This window comes from Topomyia yanbarensis, chromosome 3, assembly GCF_030247195.1.
Source record: "Topomyia yanbarensis strain Yona2022 chromosome 3, ASM3024719v1, whole genome shotgun sequence".
NCBI classification, from domain to species: Eukaryota; Metazoa; Arthropoda; class Insecta; order Diptera; family Culicidae; genus Topomyia; species Topomyia yanbarensis.
In genome coordinates this window covers 191,774,793-191,797,888 of record NC_080672.1, presented here as the reverse complement: position 1 = coordinate 191,797,888, position 23,096 = coordinate 191,774,793, and the positions used below count along the sequence as shown (strand labels likewise).

General features: G+C 36.5%; 2 protein-coding genes across 4 annotated transcripts in view; both read left to right on the top strand.

Annotated features, from left to right (window-relative positions):
- LOC131690079 (thyroid adenoma-associated protein homolog) overlaps window positions 1-23,096 on the top strand; it is a 286,463-nt gene that overhangs the window by 31,949 nt on the left and 231,418 nt on the right. The gene's annotated exons all lie outside the window — the stretch shown is intronic.
- On the top strand, window positions 1,856-22,597 carry LOC131690080 (uncharacterized). The gene is made up of 2 exons (XM_058975584.1): window positions 1,856-3,489; window positions 22,419-22,597. Exons 1-2 carry the CDS (start codon window positions 2,463-2,465, stop codon window positions 22,529-22,531), a joined length of 1,140 nt encoding a protein of 379 aa, XP_058831567.1. The 5' UTR covers window positions 1,856-2,462; the 3' UTR covers window positions 22,532-22,597.

The window sequence follows — 23,096 nt, the reverse complement described above, 5'->3', positions numbered from 1 at the left end:
GAAGAAGTTTGTTTTTGACACTTTTCAATGTCAGTAATCTGTCAGGTCAAAGGAGTTGCACTTTTGATCACTCTTTTGATTCATCACACTTTCATTGAATACTTTACGCTAACGTCACAAATGAACTGAGTGTTCATTTTTGACAGTTCGCTTGTACTGTTTACATGGACTTAGAAAAATTCCGTACGATTTGCTTCGAGCGAATCTAGTCGTCCACCAATTTTTCTAAGTCCATGTAAACAGTACAAGCGAACTGTCAAGAAAAGTAAGGTTAACTGTGTCAGTAAAGTACCTAATACTGTGCAGTTCGATTTGGTGGGAACTGTGCAATATACCGTGCTATCACCTAAACAGAACGAACTGACGATAAAATGTAGTGAATTGTATCAAATTGCAAAAAAAATCTTGTCCATGCAGACTCAAACATGCCCACTTGAGCAGTTTGCACAGCGACTCCCAACATAAGAGCGCGCCGGTTCGAGACATTGAATAACAGAAAATTAAATAACTCCTGGAATATACAATAACGCTAAAACCATTCAAATTACTCGGAAAACGTTCACCTTTCATAATCCGTAAATAAAAACTTATGCTCTAATATCAGAGATGGCACTTTTGGACAAGAAATACGCCCTTCCAAAGCGATGCGCATTAGGACATTGCGACATGCGGCGTTGCCAATATGTAAGTTCTCGCGGGCTGCATCAAAGTGGGCCGTGCGTTGAAGGAACGCATTGTTACAAAATCATCCATAACTCTCGATAGGAATAAAAATGAAAAATTATCAATATAAATTATTGAAGGTGAAAGATTGACGCATAATTTGACATACTATTTGAAGTTTTTTAGCGTGAAGAACACAAAAAAAATACAACTATTTTTGTTAAATAGATGCAAAGTACTGTTCGCACAATTATACAGAAGAAATATTTAAATGAGATAGTGTAAATATTATTCCACAAGTGTACAAAAATTCAGTCAATTATCTTCAGTAGTTTTTGAGATATGAAATTTACAATTTTATCATGCAATAAAGTTTAAGGGTTAATATCTTTAAGGAAAAAAGGAGTTTTAACTAAATATTTATACCAAAAGCTAGTTACCATAATCCCTATACAATAAAATATATCTCATAAAAATCGGTGATTTTGCGGAAAAATTCGAGGATCACTTGACATGGCTTTACTCCTTGATGTGATATAAGCACAATTTCGAGTCCTGCACGAATAACACTTCAATAAACTGAAAAAATTAAAGAAAAATAATAAAACAAATAAAAATTTAAAACAAATACGAAGCAAAAAACAAATAAAAGTTATTCATAAAATAAATAGCATGATTAATATAAATCATTAATAAAATAAATCAAATTAGCTTAAATGAAAATTAGACAATATTAAAAATAAATAAAAGTTATTCATAAAATAAACAGCATTATTGTTATTGAATTCGTTTGCATCAGTTGAGTAAACAACGCTCCCACATTCTTTTTGATTTTTAACGTGTTACGTGTTTAGTTTACCTTTGTTATTTGTGTTACGATCCCGTGAGGTGACGAAGGCCAATCGAAGATAGTGTTATCCGTTAAGAAGCAATTTAATTTACCCTGAAAATCAATTTTATTGCTGCCCTATCAACCCGCTCATTTACGAGACAGCAGTAGCTTGTGGAGCGGCATTGTTCGTAGAATCGTGCAATCACAACAGTTCGGCTTTGTGTGGTGTGTGGTGTGATTGAACGAAAATGAATACGCTGCTGTGCCACTCGTGTGCAAATGATATTGCGGGAACGCACATCTCCTGTCGTGGATTTTGCAATGCTACTTTTCATCCCAAATGCAGCGAAATTGCCGAAAACTGCTTTGACGATTTATTGAATAATAAGCAGATATTTTGGCTATGCAAATCCTGCACTAATCTGATGTCCGATAAGCGTCATCGACAAGCTGTAAGAGCTGCCTATGAGGTTGGACAGGAAGAGGTGTTAGGTGCACACAACCAAATTGTTGAACAACTTAAGGGTGAAATACTAACTGAGTTGAAGTTGGAGATTCGTTCGAATTTTACGGCCCTTATAAATTCTAATTCGTTGACACCGAAAACTACTCAACGTCCATTTGCCGAAGCCAGTTGTAACAAAGCTCGCCGTCTTTTCCCGAATAAAGATGGGGCTAAATCTGATGTCTCATCTCTATTACGTGGTACTGGCATGCCTGTTTCACCATCTCTTGGCACGATAACAGTAGCTGATCGTACACCAAAGTTTTGGCTTTACCTCTCACGTATTGCACGCGATGTTTCTGTTGACCAAATTTCCATTCTGGCGAAACAACGTCTTATCACCGATGACGTGGAAGTCGTTAGACTTGTTGCAAAGGATCGTGACGTAAGCACAATGAATTTCATCTCGTTTAAAGTTGGAATCAAACCTGAGCTCAAGGCGCGAGCCCTATCTGCTTCAACATGGCCCGAAGAAATTCTTTTCCGCGAATTCAAGAGCAATCGCACCGTATCAGCTGGAAGTTTTTGGAAACCCCTCTATTCGCAGCCAGATCAGTCGCCAGTTCAGGCCGATACTCATCAGCCTGCTTCACCATCATCAGTTCAATCAGCTATGACGGAATAATTCAACCACCATCGGGACGCATGTCACTGGGTACAACTCGTTCCGACAATTTGCCGTTGTTTGAACGAAGAATAATTTCGCCGCAATCGCCGAGACTGCACAAACAAATTCACGCTGCGCTGCCATCACCCCTGTCCCTGTTATACCGTACTACGGAAGCCCCCGAGCGCTCCAACGCAGTCGTGCTACCAGCCAGCGACCAGCTCAGTCGTCCCGGCCCTGCGTTCGGAGGTCGTGAGGGGGTCTTCCGAACTCCCTTCTCAGGCGAGTATTTTGCTTTAAATGACGATCCGCTCTCTGAAAACCTTTTGGTTTCTAGCGTGCCATCGGGTACAACTCGTTCCAACAATTTGCCGTTGCTTGAACAAAGAATAATTTCGCCGCAATCGCCGAGTCTGCACAAACAAATTCACGCTGCGCTGCCATCACCGGGACGCCTGTTATACCGTACTACGGAAGCCCCCGAGCGCTCCGACGCAGTCGTGCTACAAGCCAGCGACCAGCTCAGTCGTCCCGGCCCTGCGTTCGGAGGTCGTGAGGGGGTCTTCCGAACTCCCTTCTCAGGCGAGTATTTTGCTTTAAATGACGATCCGCTCCCTGAAAACCTTTTGGTTTCTAGCGTGCCATCGGGTACAACTCGTTCCAACAATTTGCCGTTGTTTGAACGACGGATAATTTCACCGCCACCGCCGAGACTGCACAAACAAATTCACGCTGCGCTGCCATCACCGGGACGCCTGTTATACCGTACTACGGAAGCCCCCGAGCGCTCCAACGCAGTCGTGCTACAAGCGAGCGACCAGCTCAGTCGTCCCAGCCCTGCGTTCGGAGGTCGTGAGGGGGTCTTCCGAACTCCCTTCTCAGGTGAGTATTTTGCTTTAAATGACGATCCGCTCCCTGAAAACCTTTTGGTTTCTAGCGTGCCATCGGGTACAACTCGTTCCACAGTGGGGCCGGGCCGGTCAAAACCTCCAAAATTTATTGTCGATTTTCATACCATTTATATTTTTTTCCTAAATGTACATTACCTAAAGCTGTATTCGCCAAATTTTTGAGTCAATCGATTGAAAAATATAAGTGCTACATTTTTTGAACCGTACAGGGTCTTGAAAATCTACAAGAATTTGAGTGACAAAAAGTTTTTGTTCATTCTAATTCATCTCGCTTTAATAGGTACTACAATGATAGTTTAACAACACATATTGGCATTTCTAATAGAAAATCATCTCAGGAATTCAAAGGTGTATTTCGATTTGAGAAATAATTAGTATTTAAAAAGTTACCAATAAAATCAATATAACTATGTTGTTCAACGCGGACTTATTTACATTCAGAGTGTCATCTCTTTATCGGTAAAAGCGTGTTAAAGGATCTCATCTAGTACAACTGACGTAGAATTTTATCTAGTTTTCAAAAATCATAGTGCCATCTTGCGCCGAAGGTTGATATTTGGACATTTGTAAAATTATTTTTTTCATGGAGACGCATGGTATTTCTTGATTTCATGAAGTTTTGCATTATTATTCACTGGTGGATTTCTTTTTCTGAACGCTGCTTGTAAATTCAGGGTTTGGGGCGATTTCCTTGATGTAAATATAAGTGTGCCTTAACCGTCTTGCAACTATGACTCATGTTTCTATATTTTCACAGTTATCTGCAGTATAGAAAAATTCAAATATATAGAAGCCAACGAGACAAACTAACTGCAACTATTATTATATCTTTCCATGAATCCTATCTCTTTGGTAGGTATTGGTCGTTAGCTTTACTGGTCCCCGATGAAAGGTAAACACGTGAGTGTTAGCTTTTTTTTACCCGATTTTTACTTATTGGCCAGTAATGCCACATTTATTTTCAAGTGCAATCTATCACAATCAACAATCATTCAAAATCTCCCTTAATAATTCACTTCCAAATTGAGAGTTTCAGGCAAAAACGCTTACGCCTCTATTTCACAGCATACACATACAGTGCAAAGTATGCTCAGGATATTTTCGTACGAAAAACCAAGTCATTACCCACAAGGAGAGATATTTATATCACCATTGGAATTGAAAATCAATGGAAAAGTATTGAGGGGCTTAGCTGTAGTATGCATCGTATGAGCAACTGTGAATAGAGCATAGTACGGCATGATTTGAGATCTTCGTCATAATCAAATAAACCTGTCATTTTTAATAGCTTTGGCGATAAGTATAAATAAATAAACCAATAAAACAAAAATTTAAGGCATTCTATCAAACACCTTAAGATATGCTATCTTTTACAACTATTCTAAACGCATACGTTTAGAAATTAGTACATAAGGATTATCTCTTAAAGAGCTATGAAGGGATGATTTTTTCTGCGATGATATTCAGATTGGACTGAAGATCTACAAACAAATGTATAAAATTACATCATTTTTTATTCACCAAATTTCGATAAATTGGAACCACCCTAGCTAACTCGTTACTAAGGACTACCCTAGGAAATCAAAATGTTTCTGTTCACTTTCGAAGCATCTGTTTTGAGAAGTTAATAAAATTCACTTTTGCGAAATTTAAAAAAAACTTTTAGAGCCACTCTAGGCTGTCTATGTTTCATTTTAGCGTCCTAATTTAATCAAAATCGAGTTCAGCGCACCAAAATTACCCTTAGATGATATTTTTAGACTTCTTAAACTACTTTTGAGGTTTTGTCCAGCTTTTGTATGGAGTGGATCCACTGTGCGCCCCTTCGGCATGTCGGCACGATTGCCACGTGGCGCTGGCGATTTACGGCTATACTACCAAAACGTCAGAGGGCGAAAATCGAGGACTTGTACTTGGGTGCTCTTGACGGCGACTACGATATTTATGTTCTGACGGAAACTTGGCTTGATGATCGTATTACATCGATGCAGCTCTTCGGGGATTCTTATGCAGTTTATCGCGCGGATCGAAGCGCACATAACAGTGTTCATGGTCGCGGCGGGGGAGTTTTGATCGCTGTTTCTTCCGCACTAGCCTCTTGTGAATTTGGTGTGGATAGGTCATCAAGCATAGAAGTTGTTTGGACGAAGATTACTACGCAGACGAAGAGCTACTTTATTGGAGCTGTTTACATTCCTCCTGAAAAGCGACTTGACTGCACTATTACGCAGCTCCATCTCGACTCTATAGAACACGCTTCTTCTCAGGCAGATGCAAACGATGTGATAATAGTTCTTGGTGATTTCAACCAACCAGTACTGATGTGGGTTTCTTCTGGACGTGGATACGCTTACCCTAACCCGTTATCCTCGACAATAAATCCTGCCAGCCGCTTACTTCTGGACGGGATGGCTTTTCACGGACTAAATCAAGTAAGCACGATTTCCAACCATCAATCCCGTTTTCTTGACCTTGTGTTCGTCAGTGAGAATGCTTTGCCTGAGTGTTCTGTGAATGAATCTTCCAGTGTTATCGTTCCTTTGGATAGCTATCATCCCGCATTAGAAATATCCATTTCCATCATTAGTTCACCACAATATGAAGAAGATTTAGCTGTGAATCGTCGTAATTTTCGTAAAACTGATTTAGCAGCACTACGTCGCACCCTATCGCTGATTGACTGGAGTGTATTACTTGATCAAGTTGATGTAAATGCTGCAGTCGATCTCTATAACCGATTACTCATTGACTGTGTTGAAAAATCCGTGCCAGAATATCAACCTCCCAAGAAGCCTCCATGGTCTAACGCCATGCTTCGGAATCTGAAACGCATCCGTGCCAAAGCCCTACGTGCGTACACAAATCGTCGATGCCCTATTCTCAAGCGCTTTTTCGCACTCGCCAGCAATGAGTACCGCTGTTACAATAAATTGCTGTACAAAGGATATGTGAACCGCATCCAACAAAACTTACGACGAAATCCGAAGGGATTCTGGGCATTTGTTAAAACGAAGAGAAAGGAAACGGGTCTTCCGTCTAGGATGGTCTACAATGGCGAAGTAGCGACTACAACGGCGGAAAAATGCTCCCTATTTGCCAGCTACTTTTCAAGTGTCTTCACGACTGATGTGCCATCTGCCATCGAGCTCGAAAACGCGACCCGTGATGTTCCCATTGGTGCAGTGGATATGGATGTATTCACTATTTCAGTACAATCGGTTCTCTCTGCAATACGGAAAACAAAATCGTCTTATGCTCCAGGACAAAGTGCTATGCCGTCTGCTGTTCTGAAAAAATGTTCCGATATCTTAGCGATCCCACTGACGCACCTTTTCAATGTGTCGCTTCAGCAGCAAAAATTTCCCGATGATTGGAAGTTTTCAGTAATGTTTCCGGTTCACATGAAAAATGACAAAAGCAACATCGTGAACTACCGGGGAATCACTTCGCTGAGAGTTGAGTCGAAAATCTTCGAAGCGCTTATCAACGAGGTGCTGTTTTTTGCTAGTAAACATTACATAAGCCCTTATCAGCACGGATTCTTCCCTGGTCGATCGGTTGAGACGAATTTAGTTAGCTTCACATCGTTTTGCATTGAAAACATATCCAGGAAACTCCAGGTGGACACGGTCTACACAGATCTTAAGGCCGCTTTCGACACAGTTAACCATGAAATACTGCTTGCAAAGCTTGATAAACTAGGATGGACCTCGAGTTTCTGCCACTGGCTTCGATCCTACCTTGTTCACCGCGAGTGCGTCGTGCAAATTGGTGACAACGTGTCTGAATCTTTTTGTAATAATTCCGGAGTTCCCCAAGGTAGTACACTAGGTCCATTACTATTTTCATTATTCGTGAATGATGCGGTCTTTGTTCTAATGTGTGGAGGGAAACTATTTTTCGCTGATGACTTGAAGATATTTCTTTGTGATAAGGAATGAAGCCGATTGCCGTGAGTTACAGTGTCTCATTGATACATTTTACAATTGGTGTCAAAGAAACATGTTGATCCTTTGTGTTACGAAATGTTTTGTCATCAGTTTTCATCGTACAAGAGACATGCTTAATTTTAACTACAACATTGCCGGAACTCAGCGGCAACGCGTTGACCACGTAAAAGATCTAGGTGTTATTCTCGATGAAAGGCTAACTTATACCAATCACCTGTCAGCGACCATCGACAAAGCAAATCGACTTCTAGGTTTTATGTTCGAAATTTCTAGCGAATTCCGGGATCTTCTGTGTTTCAAGGCTTTATATTGCTCACTAGTGCGCTCGCAGTTGGAATTTGCAAACATCGTCTGGTGCCCTTATCATGCAACGTGGAGTGAAAGGATTGAAGCTGTCCAGCGCAAATTTATACGATATGCTTTACGTCAATTGCCTTGGAATGATCCGTTGAACCTGCCACCATATGAGAACCGTTGCAGACTATTAGGACTACATACTTTGCAAGAACGTAGACATACTTCGCAGGCCATTTTCATATCAAAGCTTCTGTTGGCTGAGTATGATGTTCCCGATCTCCTTGGACAAATCAACCTCTACGCCCCAACCCGTGTTCTTCGCCCTCGGACATTACTACACATCGAAATGCGAAACACCAACTACGCTGCTAATAGTGCGATTTTAGCGATGGTTCGTCGCTTCAACGAGCTTGCCGAGCACTTTGACCTCAATTATAATTCATCACAATTTCGTCACCGTTTGCTGTTACATTAGGTTAATTATTTTTAGTTTAGTTCATTAAGACTTAGTGTCAGATGAACACAAATTTTAAATACAAATACAAATGATTAATATAAATCATTAATAAAATAAATCAAATTAGCTTAAATGAAAATTAGACAATATTAAAAAAGTTATGAAACTAAGAGCGTAAATTAAATTATTTCAAGCTAACAAACTGTCATCCAATAATAAAAAGAACTGACTAAACCGAATTAAAAAAATGAAGAAACTAAAGAAATATATGAAATGGGAAAAATCAAGAATTTAATAAAAACGATTAAAATAAACGAAATAAATAATATAAATAAAACCCAAAAAAATCATTATTGAATTAATAAGATAAATAATATGGATAAAATTAACCCTTTCGTGCCTTTTTTTTTCTAGCACATATATGGTTCCAAAACCATTTTCCTTAGAAGTGTTAAAGCAATCTATGTTGATAAAATTTATCAGCTTTCAACAATATTTGAAGACAACGAAGATATATCAAAATATAATTATTCACCGATAATTGAACATGTCTCTGGCAGCACTGCTCCAGTGAAATCCAATTAGAACAATTGCAAAAACTTCAGTGCTACGGATATTTCTTGTAACTATTAGCGCTCAAATAAACGGTGATAGTCACAATTATTAGTTTTACTTTTTTGTGAGGAAATCTCGTCTAACCTCAAAGTTATAGCTGTTTGAAAAAAAATTTAAGTGTTGTGTACAAGACATGACCACGATGACATTAAAACTGCAGCCAGTTTTATGAGCAAACAATATTATTCGTGGCCAAATTAAAACCCCTTAATACCATCGACTGTTTCAAAACTACACACAGGCATGCTATTCTTCACTAGAGATAATTGTTGAATTTTTAAATTAAAATCGATAACCTGTAGTGTGACAAATTCAAGTTTTAAAAAGTTTTATTTAAATCGCCGAAATGGGAACATCTGATGCAACACATGAATTTTTTAAATTAATGATGCTTACAAGCAAAACCTTACCCCTCTTTAAATGCCTTCTATCAAATTAAATGTTTGCAAGCACGATAGGAAAATAACTGGTCATGAATCAAATTATTCGTAAACGAAGAAAGTTTAACATATGTATCTTTATATATTCGGTGGTTTTATTAACAATAATTCTGAAATGTTCTATATTTGGGCTCTTAAAAAGAACCATTTGAAGGGAACCATCAAATTAACTCTTGTATGTGAGGTCCTGAAAAGGACCATTGGTGGAATTCTGAAAAAGGACTATTTGTGGGATCTACAAACACGCGTGCTATGGAATGAAAAGCACTAAACTAACTAAGGGCTTTTAGTTTAGCAAAAATAACATGCAGAATGGAACAATTAGTCAGCTGCAAAAAAGGTTTGCCATCTCTGCCAGCCGCGCGCTACTTACATCAGATAAATATTTAGAAATGAAAAGAAACAACCTTTCCCTTCAGCCGCTAATATGAAATACTGCTAGCTTTAAACGTGACATCGGCTTTTTATCACTTTCGCACTGATGATGGAGGGTAGGGCATTGCAAAAAAAACTTTTTTTTGAATTCTCAAAGGCCCCCCCTCTCATATTGTGACAAATGTCAAAGTAAGCTCAGATGCCAAATTTCACATCATTTGGACAATTTTAGACCCCCGCCCACTTCGCTTGAAATTTTTTGAAATTGGTACTATGGGAAAATATGAAAGAAAAATACATTAAATGCTATAACTTTTGAAGTAGCAATCAGAAAATTACAATTTATACCTCTTTTGAAAGGAAATAATCTAAGTATTTGAATGAAGATATAACTGTTTCTTGAAAAATACGGGAAAGTGGGGTACTGGGTCATTTTGGCCCCAAAATCTCCTATTTTTAATGATTTTTCTGCTCCGTGATGAAAATCATACATATTTTGTAGTTTTTCTAATGTAAAAAAATCTCAAAAATCGAACGGAACCCTTTTGACCTTAGTCCGAATACGAGAAGTTGGGGTTAAATGGCCTTTTGACATTCATATTAAACTTCATCATTTTCTCGTGAATATATCACTATTATTCTTCACTCAATTTTCATAAACTATACCTTGTTGAACGTGGAAGATCCTTAGGATTATAACAAAAATAGATTCGTTACCGGTAAAATTCAGGAACATCAAATTATCTGACATATAGTGTCGATTTCACATTTTTATCATAAAATCGCACATATTAACTCCATTTAACAACAAAATTCTTATTTAATTTACTACTTTTAGTGTAAAATATGCTTAGGGATCACATGAGAAAAGCTTCATTCCTGGAAAAATAGGGGAAGTTGAGGTATTAGGACAAATAATGAAAAAAATGAAATTTGTAGAGTAAATATCAAAAAGTTTGATGTTTCTGAATTTTACCTTTAACGTTTTTATTTTTGTTTTATTCCTCAGAATTTTACACGTTCAATAAGTTACATTTTATGAAAATTGATTGAAGAATAATAGAGATATATGCACGAGAAAATGATAAAATTTAATATGACTGACAAAAAGCCCTATAACCCCAACTTCTCGTATTCGAACTAAGGTCAAAAGGGTTCCGTTCGATTTCTGAGCTTTTTTCACAATAGAAAAACTACAAAATATGTATGATTTGCATCACGGAGCAGAAAAATCATTAAAAATAGGGGATTTTGGGGCCAAAATGACCCAGTACCCCACTTTCCCGTATTTTTCAAGAAACAAATATATCTTCATTCAAATACTTAGATTATTTCCTTTCAAAAGAGGTATAAATTGTAATTTTCTGATTGCTACTTCAAAAGTTATAGCATTCAATGTATTTTTCCTCCATATTTTCCCATAGTACCAATTTCAAAAAATTTCAAGCGAAGTGGGCGGGGGTCTAAAATTGTCCAAATGATGTGAAATTTGGCATCTGAGCTTACTTTGACATTTGTCACAATATGAGAGGGGGGGCCTTTGAGAATTCAAAAAAAAGTTTTTTTTGCAATGCCCTAATGGAGGGACTGCCTTCATGCAGAATAACGAAAAAATATTTGCGGATTCTTCCGGCTTTCGCTAGTTGGAAGTGTTGCCACATCCTCCAATTTTCTGAAACTTTGCAGAATTTTGGATTGTTTCCGAAAGATTATTTTGAATGAATCACAGGTTTTCACCAATTTCAGCCTGGAAATGTACCTTTAAGTAGCTTCACATTTTTGTATTGTTTCGGAAGGATAAATTTCAACAAATAACAGATTGTTGCAAATTTCAGATTGCCAATATACGCGCAAGCAACAAATAACGAATATAAACTGCGCAATTGAATTATCGCTGTCAATGATTGGAAATATTCAAATTTGTTCTTTATTGTTTGTTATAGCCCTTAAAAGGGCTTTTAATTTAACAATAATAATACGCAGAATGGAACAATTAGTCAGCTTCAACTGAGGTTTGCCAACTTTTCCAGCCGCGCGCTTTTTACATCGGATCACCCCGTGGCAGTGATCAAATGCAAGACGGTAGCAGTGATCAAATGCAAGACGGATACAGGTGTGCACATTTTTTCTGTGTATAGTGCGGTTGTCATTTTTCTTTGATGAAGCCGAAAAAACAAGAGGATATGAAGAAGAAAAGCACAAACAAATGACGTAGTGGGCCTTTCTGTTGGCATAAGTTTTCTTTCGGTTCGGTCATAGTTAATTTAATCAGTTTTTTCGAAGTAAAAAGTATCCCTAAGTGTTCTAATAGGAAAATCCGAGGTGAAGCTCAGCCTTTTCCCACTTTTCATCGTGCACCAAAGAATCAGGATGCTCGTTCGTTCACTTCAAGGGCCCCGGCCGCCACGCTTAATTTTGCAATTATTAAACTAATACACTCAAAAGTGTCAAATGTTCCCACCTTTCTCCCATCTTGGATCAAATGCAGCACTCGTTGCAGCGAATTGTCAACATGCATGATTGCTACTGCTCACGGCTCACAGAAAGGAGGCTTGCTATTCCGCGAATTGACAGTTTTCGGTGACGTCAGAGAAATCGTTGAGATAAACAAACGGATTTCTCGAAAGTTGTTAATTGACAATATTTGAGCTCTTACGGTGGAAAAAATAGTGTGCAATGGATTTTTGACGTATATTACGCCATAACTACACTAGACACAGTGGATAATCAGTGCATCTATGTGATTATTAGCGTAAATCGGGAATTTGGATGCATGCCATAGAAAACATACCCCACCGTAATTTTCTGATCATAGCAAAGGTTTTGGACATCCACATAGCTTCCTTGTGATTTACCAGGTGTCGATCATTCGTTAGCAGCAAACAATATATGAATTTCATGTAATTGTTTTCGCCGACGATTTCTATGACGCGCTCTCGTCAAATGTTTACACTCTAACGAGCTAGCCTAGTATATGTAAGCCGTGCTACTGCTGTTCTTTACGGCCCGACGTTTGACGGGAGAATGAAGTCGCTCGAGGAATGATATTCTTTAAATAGTCGATGATGACGTCATTCATAGAAGCGTAGTGTGCTGGGTGCTCAAATCTGTCGTACGAGACGCTATAGGCACGTTGTTATTTGTCTGGCAAAAGAGCAACAACTGATTCAAACCGGCACGCGGCACATTTATTTATAACTTTTCGTGTTCGTTTGAATTACTAAGCTGCTCCCTATTGACGGCTCTGCCGGGGATAGATTGACTGATGTATGGGAGTTTTCACGTTTTCGAGATCTGTTCATTTTTGCTTGTTTTTCAATAGTGTGCTATTGAAATACAAAAACACTATAGCAATAAAACATAACTTCAGTTAATTCCGAATTGTTTGGTGCTAACCAGACGGAAATCCGTTCATAAATAACAAATAGGGTTCGCAGTACCGACCCTTTTTAGCGAGAACCGGTACTACGGTACAGAAGCCCTCAGTACCGGTAGTACCGGTACTCGAATATTTTTTTAAAAATTCGTAAAAAGCTGAAATTGAATGCTCAAACTGATGATCTTATTCTCAGGTGATTGATTTGAGCTGATCAAAAAAACATATTTATTGTTTTTAATTGCTTCGGAATGGCAAGACTTATTTTACAGAAGATATTTTTCATATAGGGCACCTTCTTTTATTTCGAAATCTAGGCCACTTTGAAATCAATAACTGCTAAGTGGTGCGACTTTCGTCGATTTGAGCAGATGGTAAATGTATATGGAACCCTATTAACAACAGTAAATCAAAGCGAGAATGGCAGTAAATCCGAGCAGGTTAATCGCATTTCCTCTCTTGTTTTTCTGAAAATTGGTTCCGACCTGTAAGTCGTTTGCCTACTATTCTCTAATGCATATCAAGGCTCCTTACTTTCCTGTAAACTATGGAGTTTTGCTGAATTTTCCGATGACCAATAATTACAAATCGCCCCATTTGAAGCAGTTCACCAAGTCTAAAACTGTTAGCTACTAAATCGCTGTTCGTTCTTTTATAGATAAAGGTTTCAGAGCAAACCAAATACAGACATGACTTAGACCATAGTTTTATTACGCGCCACCCAGTGAATAATGGAAACCAATCAGAATGTCGCTAATAAAACTTTAAATTCTAGAATTATTATGATGATGGCCCCACCTCACTTTCTACACAAAGGTGTTATCTCAACAATTTATCTAGAAGGCAAATTAATATAATTAAACGTTAACTTGCAGACTGATATTTTGAAACTTCCACCTGCAGAGTTAACATGTTTGTCATTAAAAATTGAATAGTACCGAAAATACCGGTACTGGCTTTTGTTCAGTACCGGTATTACGGTACCAAAAATGGGTCGGTATTCCCGGGATTTCCGGTACCGGTATTACCGGTACCACAACCCTAATAACAAAGTTATTAGCATTCAAAATAGTGACGCGAAAACGTGACATCGTTTGATTTTAGATTTTAGAATGACACCCTGCCCCAGATAGTGCAGTAAGACATTTTCAATGTTAACATGGTTGTTCATAAATAACAGGGTATGCAGAGGGTTAATAATATTAATAAAATGAATAGAATGAATAAAATAAACAAAATGACGAAAGTGATAAAATTAATAAAATTGTTTTCTTACTATATATTTTATCATTTTTTTCATGTTTTAAACAATAAAATGATTGAAATGAAAAAAAAAGTAATAGAATTAATAGAATTAATTAAATTGTGTCTAATTAATGTTCTCGATAAAATGAATAAAATGAATGACTGAACAAAATTAGTCAGATTATTAAAATGAATAAAAGGTGTGAATCCGAAAAATAATACAAAATTGCATGACACAAAAAAGAAAAAAATGAATTAAATGAATGATACGAATAAGATGCATGAGATTATAAACTGATCGGAATGCATAGAAAGAATGAAATGAATACAATAGATAAAATGAGGTCAAATAAACAAAATGAATCAAAATACTAAAAGAAAAAAATCATTAAAATGAAATGATCATATATATAAAATAAGTCTAGTATTTAAAAGGAAAAAAATAAAACAAATATAATCCACGAAAAGAATGATCTGGAAAAAACGAGCGCATAGAATAAAATTTGAAAAAGTTAGTTAAAAGAAGTAAATGAATAAAACGAATTTCATGAATTCCAAAACCATTGTTTCAGAATATTCTGAAGTGTTTCTGAAAATCCCATTGCAAACAGCACGTTTTCGTTCTTCTTTTCTTGACGGCGTTTTAATAATATCTGGTGGGTCTTAATTAGTCATCAAGAAATCTAGAAATCAGGAATTGGTCTTGGAATTAAAAGATGACTTTTTGGTTGCAGATATTTGGAAAACGATTTTTGTACATAATAGAATTTTCAGGTCCAATATTTAAACGAATAATTGGAAATAGTAAACTGAGATAAGGCCACCTGTAAAAAAGTGTCCAGTGTCTAGGTTATTGGCAATTATTTTATTGTCGAATGCACAAATGCCGTACATTCAGACGATTGCAGTGCAGTCTCTTTCCACCCATCCTTATCATTTGAGAGTTGTTTCGTTCGGAATTCTCGTTCTGGAGCTCTAAGCCCAGAGTCCTATACAAAACAATACGTCGAATGGTTCAAACTACCAGAATAAGTATTTAAATTCATCGAAAAACCAGTGGCCATTGAAAGTTTTCCTGGACTGATTTTAAGACACGAACATTCTTGAAATTACAAGTCGTATATTTTCGCAAATAATTATGCTTTTAATCACATTGATCATGCAAAATGTTTATTAGGGTTTTCTGTACAACGCAGTATCAGTTGTAGTTATACAGTAATATGTATGACATAAATTCAGTGAGATCAGTTGTAGTTATACAGTAATATGTATGACATAAATTCAGTGAGATCAACTATCTGTCCAGTGCATAAACTGTGATTGTAATCCTCGCTAATTTACGTGTAGAATACGGAGCACTCAAACGAAACGTCTATTGAATTGTCCAATGCCTGTACTAATTCTGGCATTGAAGCTTCAATTGAAGCGTTTTCAGCATAAGGAAAATTTGGGCAATTGAAACCATTGCTATAAGTTAGAAGTATACTTTTACTGGGATGGTGTTCTCAATTTTAAAATGACACGTTTGAGCATATGTTTCATTCAAAATTGAGTAGAGATACGAAAAGTTTAAAAAAGTGCAAGTGGGATGTCACTTTTCGACATTTTTGTCTTCAAACAACCATATTACCCACACACCTAGAAAAAATCGTGTAAATTTACATCTGCTGACCCTGACATATACGAGCATCAAAAATGACTTAGTTTTACGTTTGGTTTTAATTTTACATGACGTTGATTTTCGTAAATCGTGTAATTTTACTCCACATATTGCGGTTGTTTTCAGTGGCAGTAAGTGTAATTTTATGTCATTGCGCATGTAAAGTATATGTTTCATGTAAAATTAAATGGAATACGGTAATGTTTCGTCATTTCGAGAATTACGGGTTGCTAAATTGTGTCATGTTTGCAATTACGTCAATGATAAAATTCATAATTTTTTGGTGTGCAATTTGAAATACCCAAGAGTTTCCGTAATTATAGTACACTCAGGTTTTTTTTACGCGGGGGATACAGGCCGCGTAAATGAAAATCGCGTAAATTTCAAAATCCGTGTAAATGAAAACCGCGTAAATTTCAAAATCCGCGTAAATGAAGACCACTTAAATTTAAGAATCCGCGATAAAGGGAACCTCATTGATGGATACCGCGTGAATTCCAAAATCCGCGTAAATGAAAACCGCGTAAATTTCAAAAACCGCGTAAATGAAAACCACGTAAATTTCAAAATCCGCGCAAAAAAATCCGCGTAAAAAAATACCGCGCAAAAAAAAACCGCGTAAAAAAAACTAGAGTGTATATACAAACGCTTAGTATAGAATTGAAATAAATTAGAGTTGATGTAGTTTTCGGTTTTTGGTCATATGGCTCTCCTTAGTGCAACCACAGAAAACAGACGTTTAGGCTAGAACAAAATTTCTTCAAAAACCTGTGTAAACTTTCAAATTGATAAACGTTGGAAATCCGTGTTTCACTATTTCCATCTGCGCAACTGTTTGCTACACGTGTTTGACAGCTGCACTCTAACTGCATTGTATCGATCACTGCGCCATCTACAAACGTTTGCCAAACGTGTTTCAGACGTCTGATTTATTTGGAATTTCAGTAGTGGGTATTTACACACGATTCAAATCGAGCCTAAACGTCTGTTATCTGTGGTGCAACGTTTCTAAGGAATAGCCCCTCATCTTCATAGGAAAGCAGAGTTTGAACATAAATTAGCTATAGTTTTCTCATAATACAAATTTTGCCAGGACCACAAATATTTTCTTTTTCAAGTAGAATGTAATCTTTAGATTGTTTCCGCAAGTGTCTCTGTTGTACATTAAAATGGAAAACTATTTATAGGGAAACAGAAGATAAAGATAGGTTTGTTTACTTTAACCTGAACAAATACATCGATTAAATTAGCTTGGATATTAACAAATATTTCAGATTAGTTGAAATCTTATGACACATCTTAGAAATGGATTTGGAAATATCAAGGTCTAGAAATGCATTTGGAAATATATAGGACGAGACAACTGGCTTCTTATTTTTGGCTTTCTTGCTTTTTTGTGCCCTGCTGAATAATTGATGACAGTTGACTGCATGCGATTAGCGATCGTGGCAGTGCAGTCAATTTCTTTTTCATATTAAGATATGTTGCTATAAAACACAATTCCCATTTTATTAACTAACATTTTGCCAAAATTTACCCGGTACTAATTAATTCAACATTCTGTCATAATACAACATGTTTCTAGCAAATCTAGGCAGCATAAAATCATTTCTGAGTGGGTAAAATAAGCGCCAAATATTTCATAACCGAAAAAATGAAAACACCTGTTTTGACATTTTCTTGGAGTATGTTGAATGTTTCACACTCAGGCAACTAGACTAGCGAAATTTGTAAGTTTCGCCTTATGAAGCTGCAAGAACATTGAAAATCTAAAATACATAAAGCAACTATGAGTTCCATACGCTACCTATAATTCTTATGACAACAACGTATAAATATCTTACGTCATACATTGGATTTTCATTACCGCGCCTTATGAAATTCAATGTTGCCACTTATGCGAAAAAAGAGTTAAGCAAACACAAAAATGGCGCCTATAATTGTGAACGAACTGAAGCTAATCGCAAATTTTCTGAACGGCGCATCCGGTGTAAATTTGGAAATATTCCGACGTAAACCAAAGTAATTGGTCTCAATTGATTTATTAAAAAAACAATACAGCATCTTCCTTTTAGACGCAAAAATCACATTTGGATAACTGCTAACTTTCAGCGAGATTGAATTTTGCAGCGCAATCGGAACCGTACTTTTAGCGCGCCTGGTTCATATAATGCACGAATGTTATTGATGTATTTAAAAAATGCATTAAAATAAAGTAGACGAGTAGAAATAAAATCGTAAAGATATCTGATCAATCAGAGTTTCCACTTCTTGTGTAGTATTTATTCGAGTTTTAAAATGTTGAATTTCATAATCTTCTCATTACAACCTTCATAAGGTAGGATTTATTTATACGATAAATTCAAAAATTAGAATTTCATAAGGTTGCCCTATGAAAGGCATAGGTCATTAAGTTGTTTGATTTTGGTTCGATTCACAAGGCAATCTAATGGAAATCAAACTGATTTCTTGTGTCGAAAAAACATAAGGCAATTTTTTGAATTTTGATATTCTAGTTACCTCAGTGATAAGCCACAGAAAACAGACGTTTAGGCTAGAACAAAATTTCTTCAAAAACCTGTGTAAACTTTCAAATTGATAAACGTTGGAAATCCTTGTTTCACTATTGCCATCTGCGCAACTGTTTGCTACACGTATTTGACAGCTACACTCTGACTGCATTGTATAAATCACTGCGCCATCTACAAACGTTTGCCAAACGTGTTCCAGGTGTCTGATTTATTCGGAATTTCAGTAGCGGGTATTTACACACGATTCAAATCGAGCCTAAACGTCTGTTATCTGTGGTTAAGCCTTCATTATCAGTTAGATTTCTGGTAAAGCTTCGATTGTAAAACAGTTATTTTATTTTGTTATTGGAATTCACGTTGTTTCATCTTATTATCATCCCTTTTTAAGCAGGCTTAAAAATTTACATTAATCATATTCAACTTCCTCGAAAAAAATTTCTCGTGGTCTTTGACGCAATACAATTCTCACGTTTTTTGCAATTTGATTTTTTGAAGTTAATAAAATTGACAATTTTTCAGTCTCACATAACCCTCGTAAACTATTGATGCATGGAATTTTTAAATATTTTGACGTAGGACTACGTCTTTGTTTTCGATATGGGGGTGCACTCTGCAAATTCTACAAAAATGGTATGTAACGAAAAGTGGTCCAATTTTAAACGCATATAATTCAGCCATCTCACGATAAATTTTCAAATTTTTTGCACAAATCGCCCCGAAATACTTCTAAGAATAGATTCCAATAGATAAACCCAAAGATTTTTGATATCATAGCATTAAAAAATTAAATAATATACAACCTTGTCAAAATATCGCTCATTAACACACAGAAGATAGCGCTTCCCAAGCTCTGTACGACAGATTGGTGTACCTAGCGCACTACGCTTCTATGAATGACGTCATCATCGACTATTTAAAGAACGGACTTGGCCAGACACGCTCAGTTCCCTGTTGAACGGCTGGCGAAGCAGATCACTGTGCTGTGTTTTTTACAGCCAGTGTAGCTGAGTTAGAAGTCCGTTACACTAGCTGTGGAGGGACGCTACCCTGTGTCGTCCAACAGGCGACCGCTCCAACTGCTTCCTAAATGCCGCTGTAATGTTGCCAGTAAATTTTTGGTTTAACTAGCACATGTATTTGCTATTTGCGCTTGAAATTATGTAATGTAGTGGTAGTAATAAGCTTCCCATTTTGGTTTAAACGCAAGGACAGTTTTTAAAACAGGATTTGATTAATTAGTTTAGCTCATCTAAGCAATTTTATCAATTCTGTAATTTAAAAGGAATTTTACGGAACTTGGTGAATTTGACCCCACTTGCAACTGGTATAATCAACCTGCACAAAGTATTGCATAACGCTGGGCTGTTTTTGGAAAAAAATGTGTTATCATTCAGCCCTTCGCTATGCAAAATCACGGTATTATGACAGATGGGCTAAGCGCGACCGTTCCTTTCAATCGGGAAAGGCCGCGGGGAATTTTGGTGAAATGCGCTAATAGTGTCGTGGTGGTACTAGTTGTCTCTTTCGCTCTACCCATCATCATCAGCCTTGACTCATTTTGCATTGTGCGCTTGGGTTCAATGTTTGTGGCGAATGTGTTGGTACCCTACCTACCTACTGGCGGTAAAATGAACACGTTAAGCAAAGTCATTATTTTCTAACTAATAAGTGAATGAGATATTACGATCACCTTGTATGTTTCTTGTTAGACATTTTTTGTACATATCTGGTAAAAATACTTCGTCATAAACACATTTTTTCAAACATGATTTTTGATTTCTAAACATTTCCAAAAATGAGACATGTTTATAGCGAGTGGGTAAAATGAACATGTGGCGGTGGTAAAATGAACAGCTTCCGGTGACCTGCAAAATGTCCTGTATGTATGCATTGCGCAGCGTTGGAAAGCATTTTCCGATCAATGCTAATATCCCAACAAATCGTGAGCTTTGCATACAGGGCATTTTGCAGAAAAAAAATTGTCTCGGAAGAATTGAATTTTAATGACGTAATATTAACCATTTTACAATCCTGTGGCATCGAAACACATCTACAAACTTGGGGTTATCCATGGGTGTTTGAACTTTTAGGATCTGTTTGAGAGCAACTAGAAAGCTTGTTCTATACATGAGATGTGATTATATTGTCTAAAATTTGATTTTTCTTCACCGGTCCGGGTGTTTTTTCCCACACACTAAGTACTAAGAAAATAAATATTTTACATTAAGTAGTATAGTCCTACGTCTACAGTTCGTGCAACCCCATAGGGCTGCCCCTTGTAGTTTTTTATAACATTTGCTTTATGTATCTTACAATAAGCAAAGCCAATTTGACGCTTTCAATTGGAAGTACGCTTTAGCATAAAACGTTATTAGAAGAAAATAATGTGTATTTATTGTAGTTTAAAGATACATTGCACAGGGGTTCCCCATAGTACAAAAACGTGTTTAATCCACCTAACAGTGTGATGAGACATTTCTTATAACTCTTATCACTCTTCGGATATTATATCGTTTGAGAACATTTAGAACTTGATGCTTCGCGATGTTTTTGATAACACATACTACATGGGATAGTGGCAGGACTCAGAGAATCGCTCAAATCAGCATAGGACAACATCAGTGCTAGAAATCTCAAACCAAATCAATGGGAGAGCGAAAAAATGGCCCAAAAAATAGACATACCAACGAATTATTGTTAATGCTCTGTTAATAAAATATCTATATTGTGGTGGGAAAACTGAATTTTCCTAAAGGGGTTATATATTGTACTGAGCCAAAAAAATCGAATTTTTTCAAATAGTTTATAATTTTCGCAAACTTATTAGGAAAAAATGTTTAATAAGCTTTCGTAATATTGTGTAGGAAAAAAGCTGAAAATTTCAGTATTTTCTCTATCTGCAACGTATAAACCCTTAAGTATACCAATTCATTGGTATACGAATTGGAATAGGTTCGCCAAATTTTGGAAGAAGTCTATGAAATCACCCCTTGAGAACTACCTAAAAATTGTTGTAGTTCGATGCAATAAAAAAATCTCCAAAAAAGAAATGTACCTATTAATGTGAAACACAGTGAATAATACATACAATAAAGACCCATTTTTATAAGTCTCATGGCGTATTTTAGGCTGACAAAATGGGGACATTGACTAAATCGGGCAATTTTTTTCTTTATAATAAACTGAAGCTGTTAAAATATTCTTCCCGTCCCTTGATGTAGTCTGATAACTATTTCTGATTATGATGAATTTTTCATTTTTGCATATTTCCATCTTCGTGATAAGGAAAACATGCTCAAGAAAGGATTTACTCGAGTTCAGTCTTGTTTGTCTGCTAGAGCCCATCAAACATATGTTCATATTTGGCTGATAAAGTCGGGGTTTCAATGTGTTATAATAGATATTCAGCATTCGAAGAAGTTTCTTTTGAACGAGTGTAGAACGACTTTGTTTCTACTTACTTGAAATCAGCGGCGTAGCCAGAAATTCGGTTTAGTGAAAATCGATCATACTGTCCAAACGGCATAATTCCGAAACCGTAATTTTTGAAGTTTTAACATTATGCAGAATTATTTTTTCAGAAAATAGTATCAGAGCTCGTTAGCGAATATGTTGAGACTTTATTGTAGTCATGAATATTAACCTGAGAAAATTCACCATAAATACTTCTTGGACGATATACCGTCAAAATTATTTTATCAAATGATGCGCTATTTAACGTTTGTAAAACTCATCGAAGATACTAAACCTCCGAAATTGGCGGTTTCAAAATGATGCTATCTTGACCTTAAATTACTGTTTTTAAACATTTGACCTATACAACAAAAATCAAATGCTCATCAAAATCGATCAGAACCTGCTAGAATCGAATGGAAATCGTCATTTTTCATAAATTTCTCTCTTCATTCGGAAAGTGTTATCCTAGTTATTAATCATATTACGTTTTCGTTTCAGCTCGACGCATTCCTAAAATAAAACTACAAGGGGCAGCCCTATGGGGTTGCACGAACTGTAGACGTAGGACTATACTACTTAATGTAAAATGTAAATGTAAATGTACTACTTAATGTAAAATGTAAATGTAATGTAAATTTATTTTCTTAGTACTTAGTGTGTTGGAAAAAAACACCCGGACCCATGAAGAAAAATCAAATTTTTGACAATATAATCACATCTCATGTATAGAACAAGCTTTCTAGTTGCTCTCAAACAGATCCTAAAAGTCCAAACAACCATGGATAACCCCAAGTTTGTAGATGTGTTTCGATGCCACAGGATTTTAAAATGGTTAATATTACGTCATGAAAATTCAATTCTTCCGTGACAATTTTTTTTGCCTGCAAAATGCCCTGTGTGTATGCAAAGCTCATGATTTGTTGGGATATTAGCATTGATCGGAAAATGCTTTCCAACGCTGCGCATTGCATACATACAGGACATTTTGCAGGTCACCAGAATCTGTTCATTTTACCCACTCGCTATAAACATGTCTCATTTTTGGACATGTTTAGAAATCAAGAATCATGTTAGAAAAATGTGTTTATGACGAAGTATTTTTACCCGATATGTACAAAACATGTCTAACAAGAAACATAAGGTGATTGTAATATCTCAGTCACTTATTAGTTAGAA

What these genes read in the sequence shown, in the direction of transcription:
- LOC131690080 (XM_058975584.1), top strand. Translation starts at nt 2,463, where the DNA reads ATGGCCCGAAGAAATTCTTTTCCGCGAATTCAAGAGCAATCGCACCGT. An exon ending in CTTCCGAACTCCCTTCTCAG is followed by an intron (nt 3,490 to 22,418) that starts GTGAGTATTTTG and finishes TTTTCGTTTCAG; the next exon opens with CTCGACGCATTCCTAAAATA.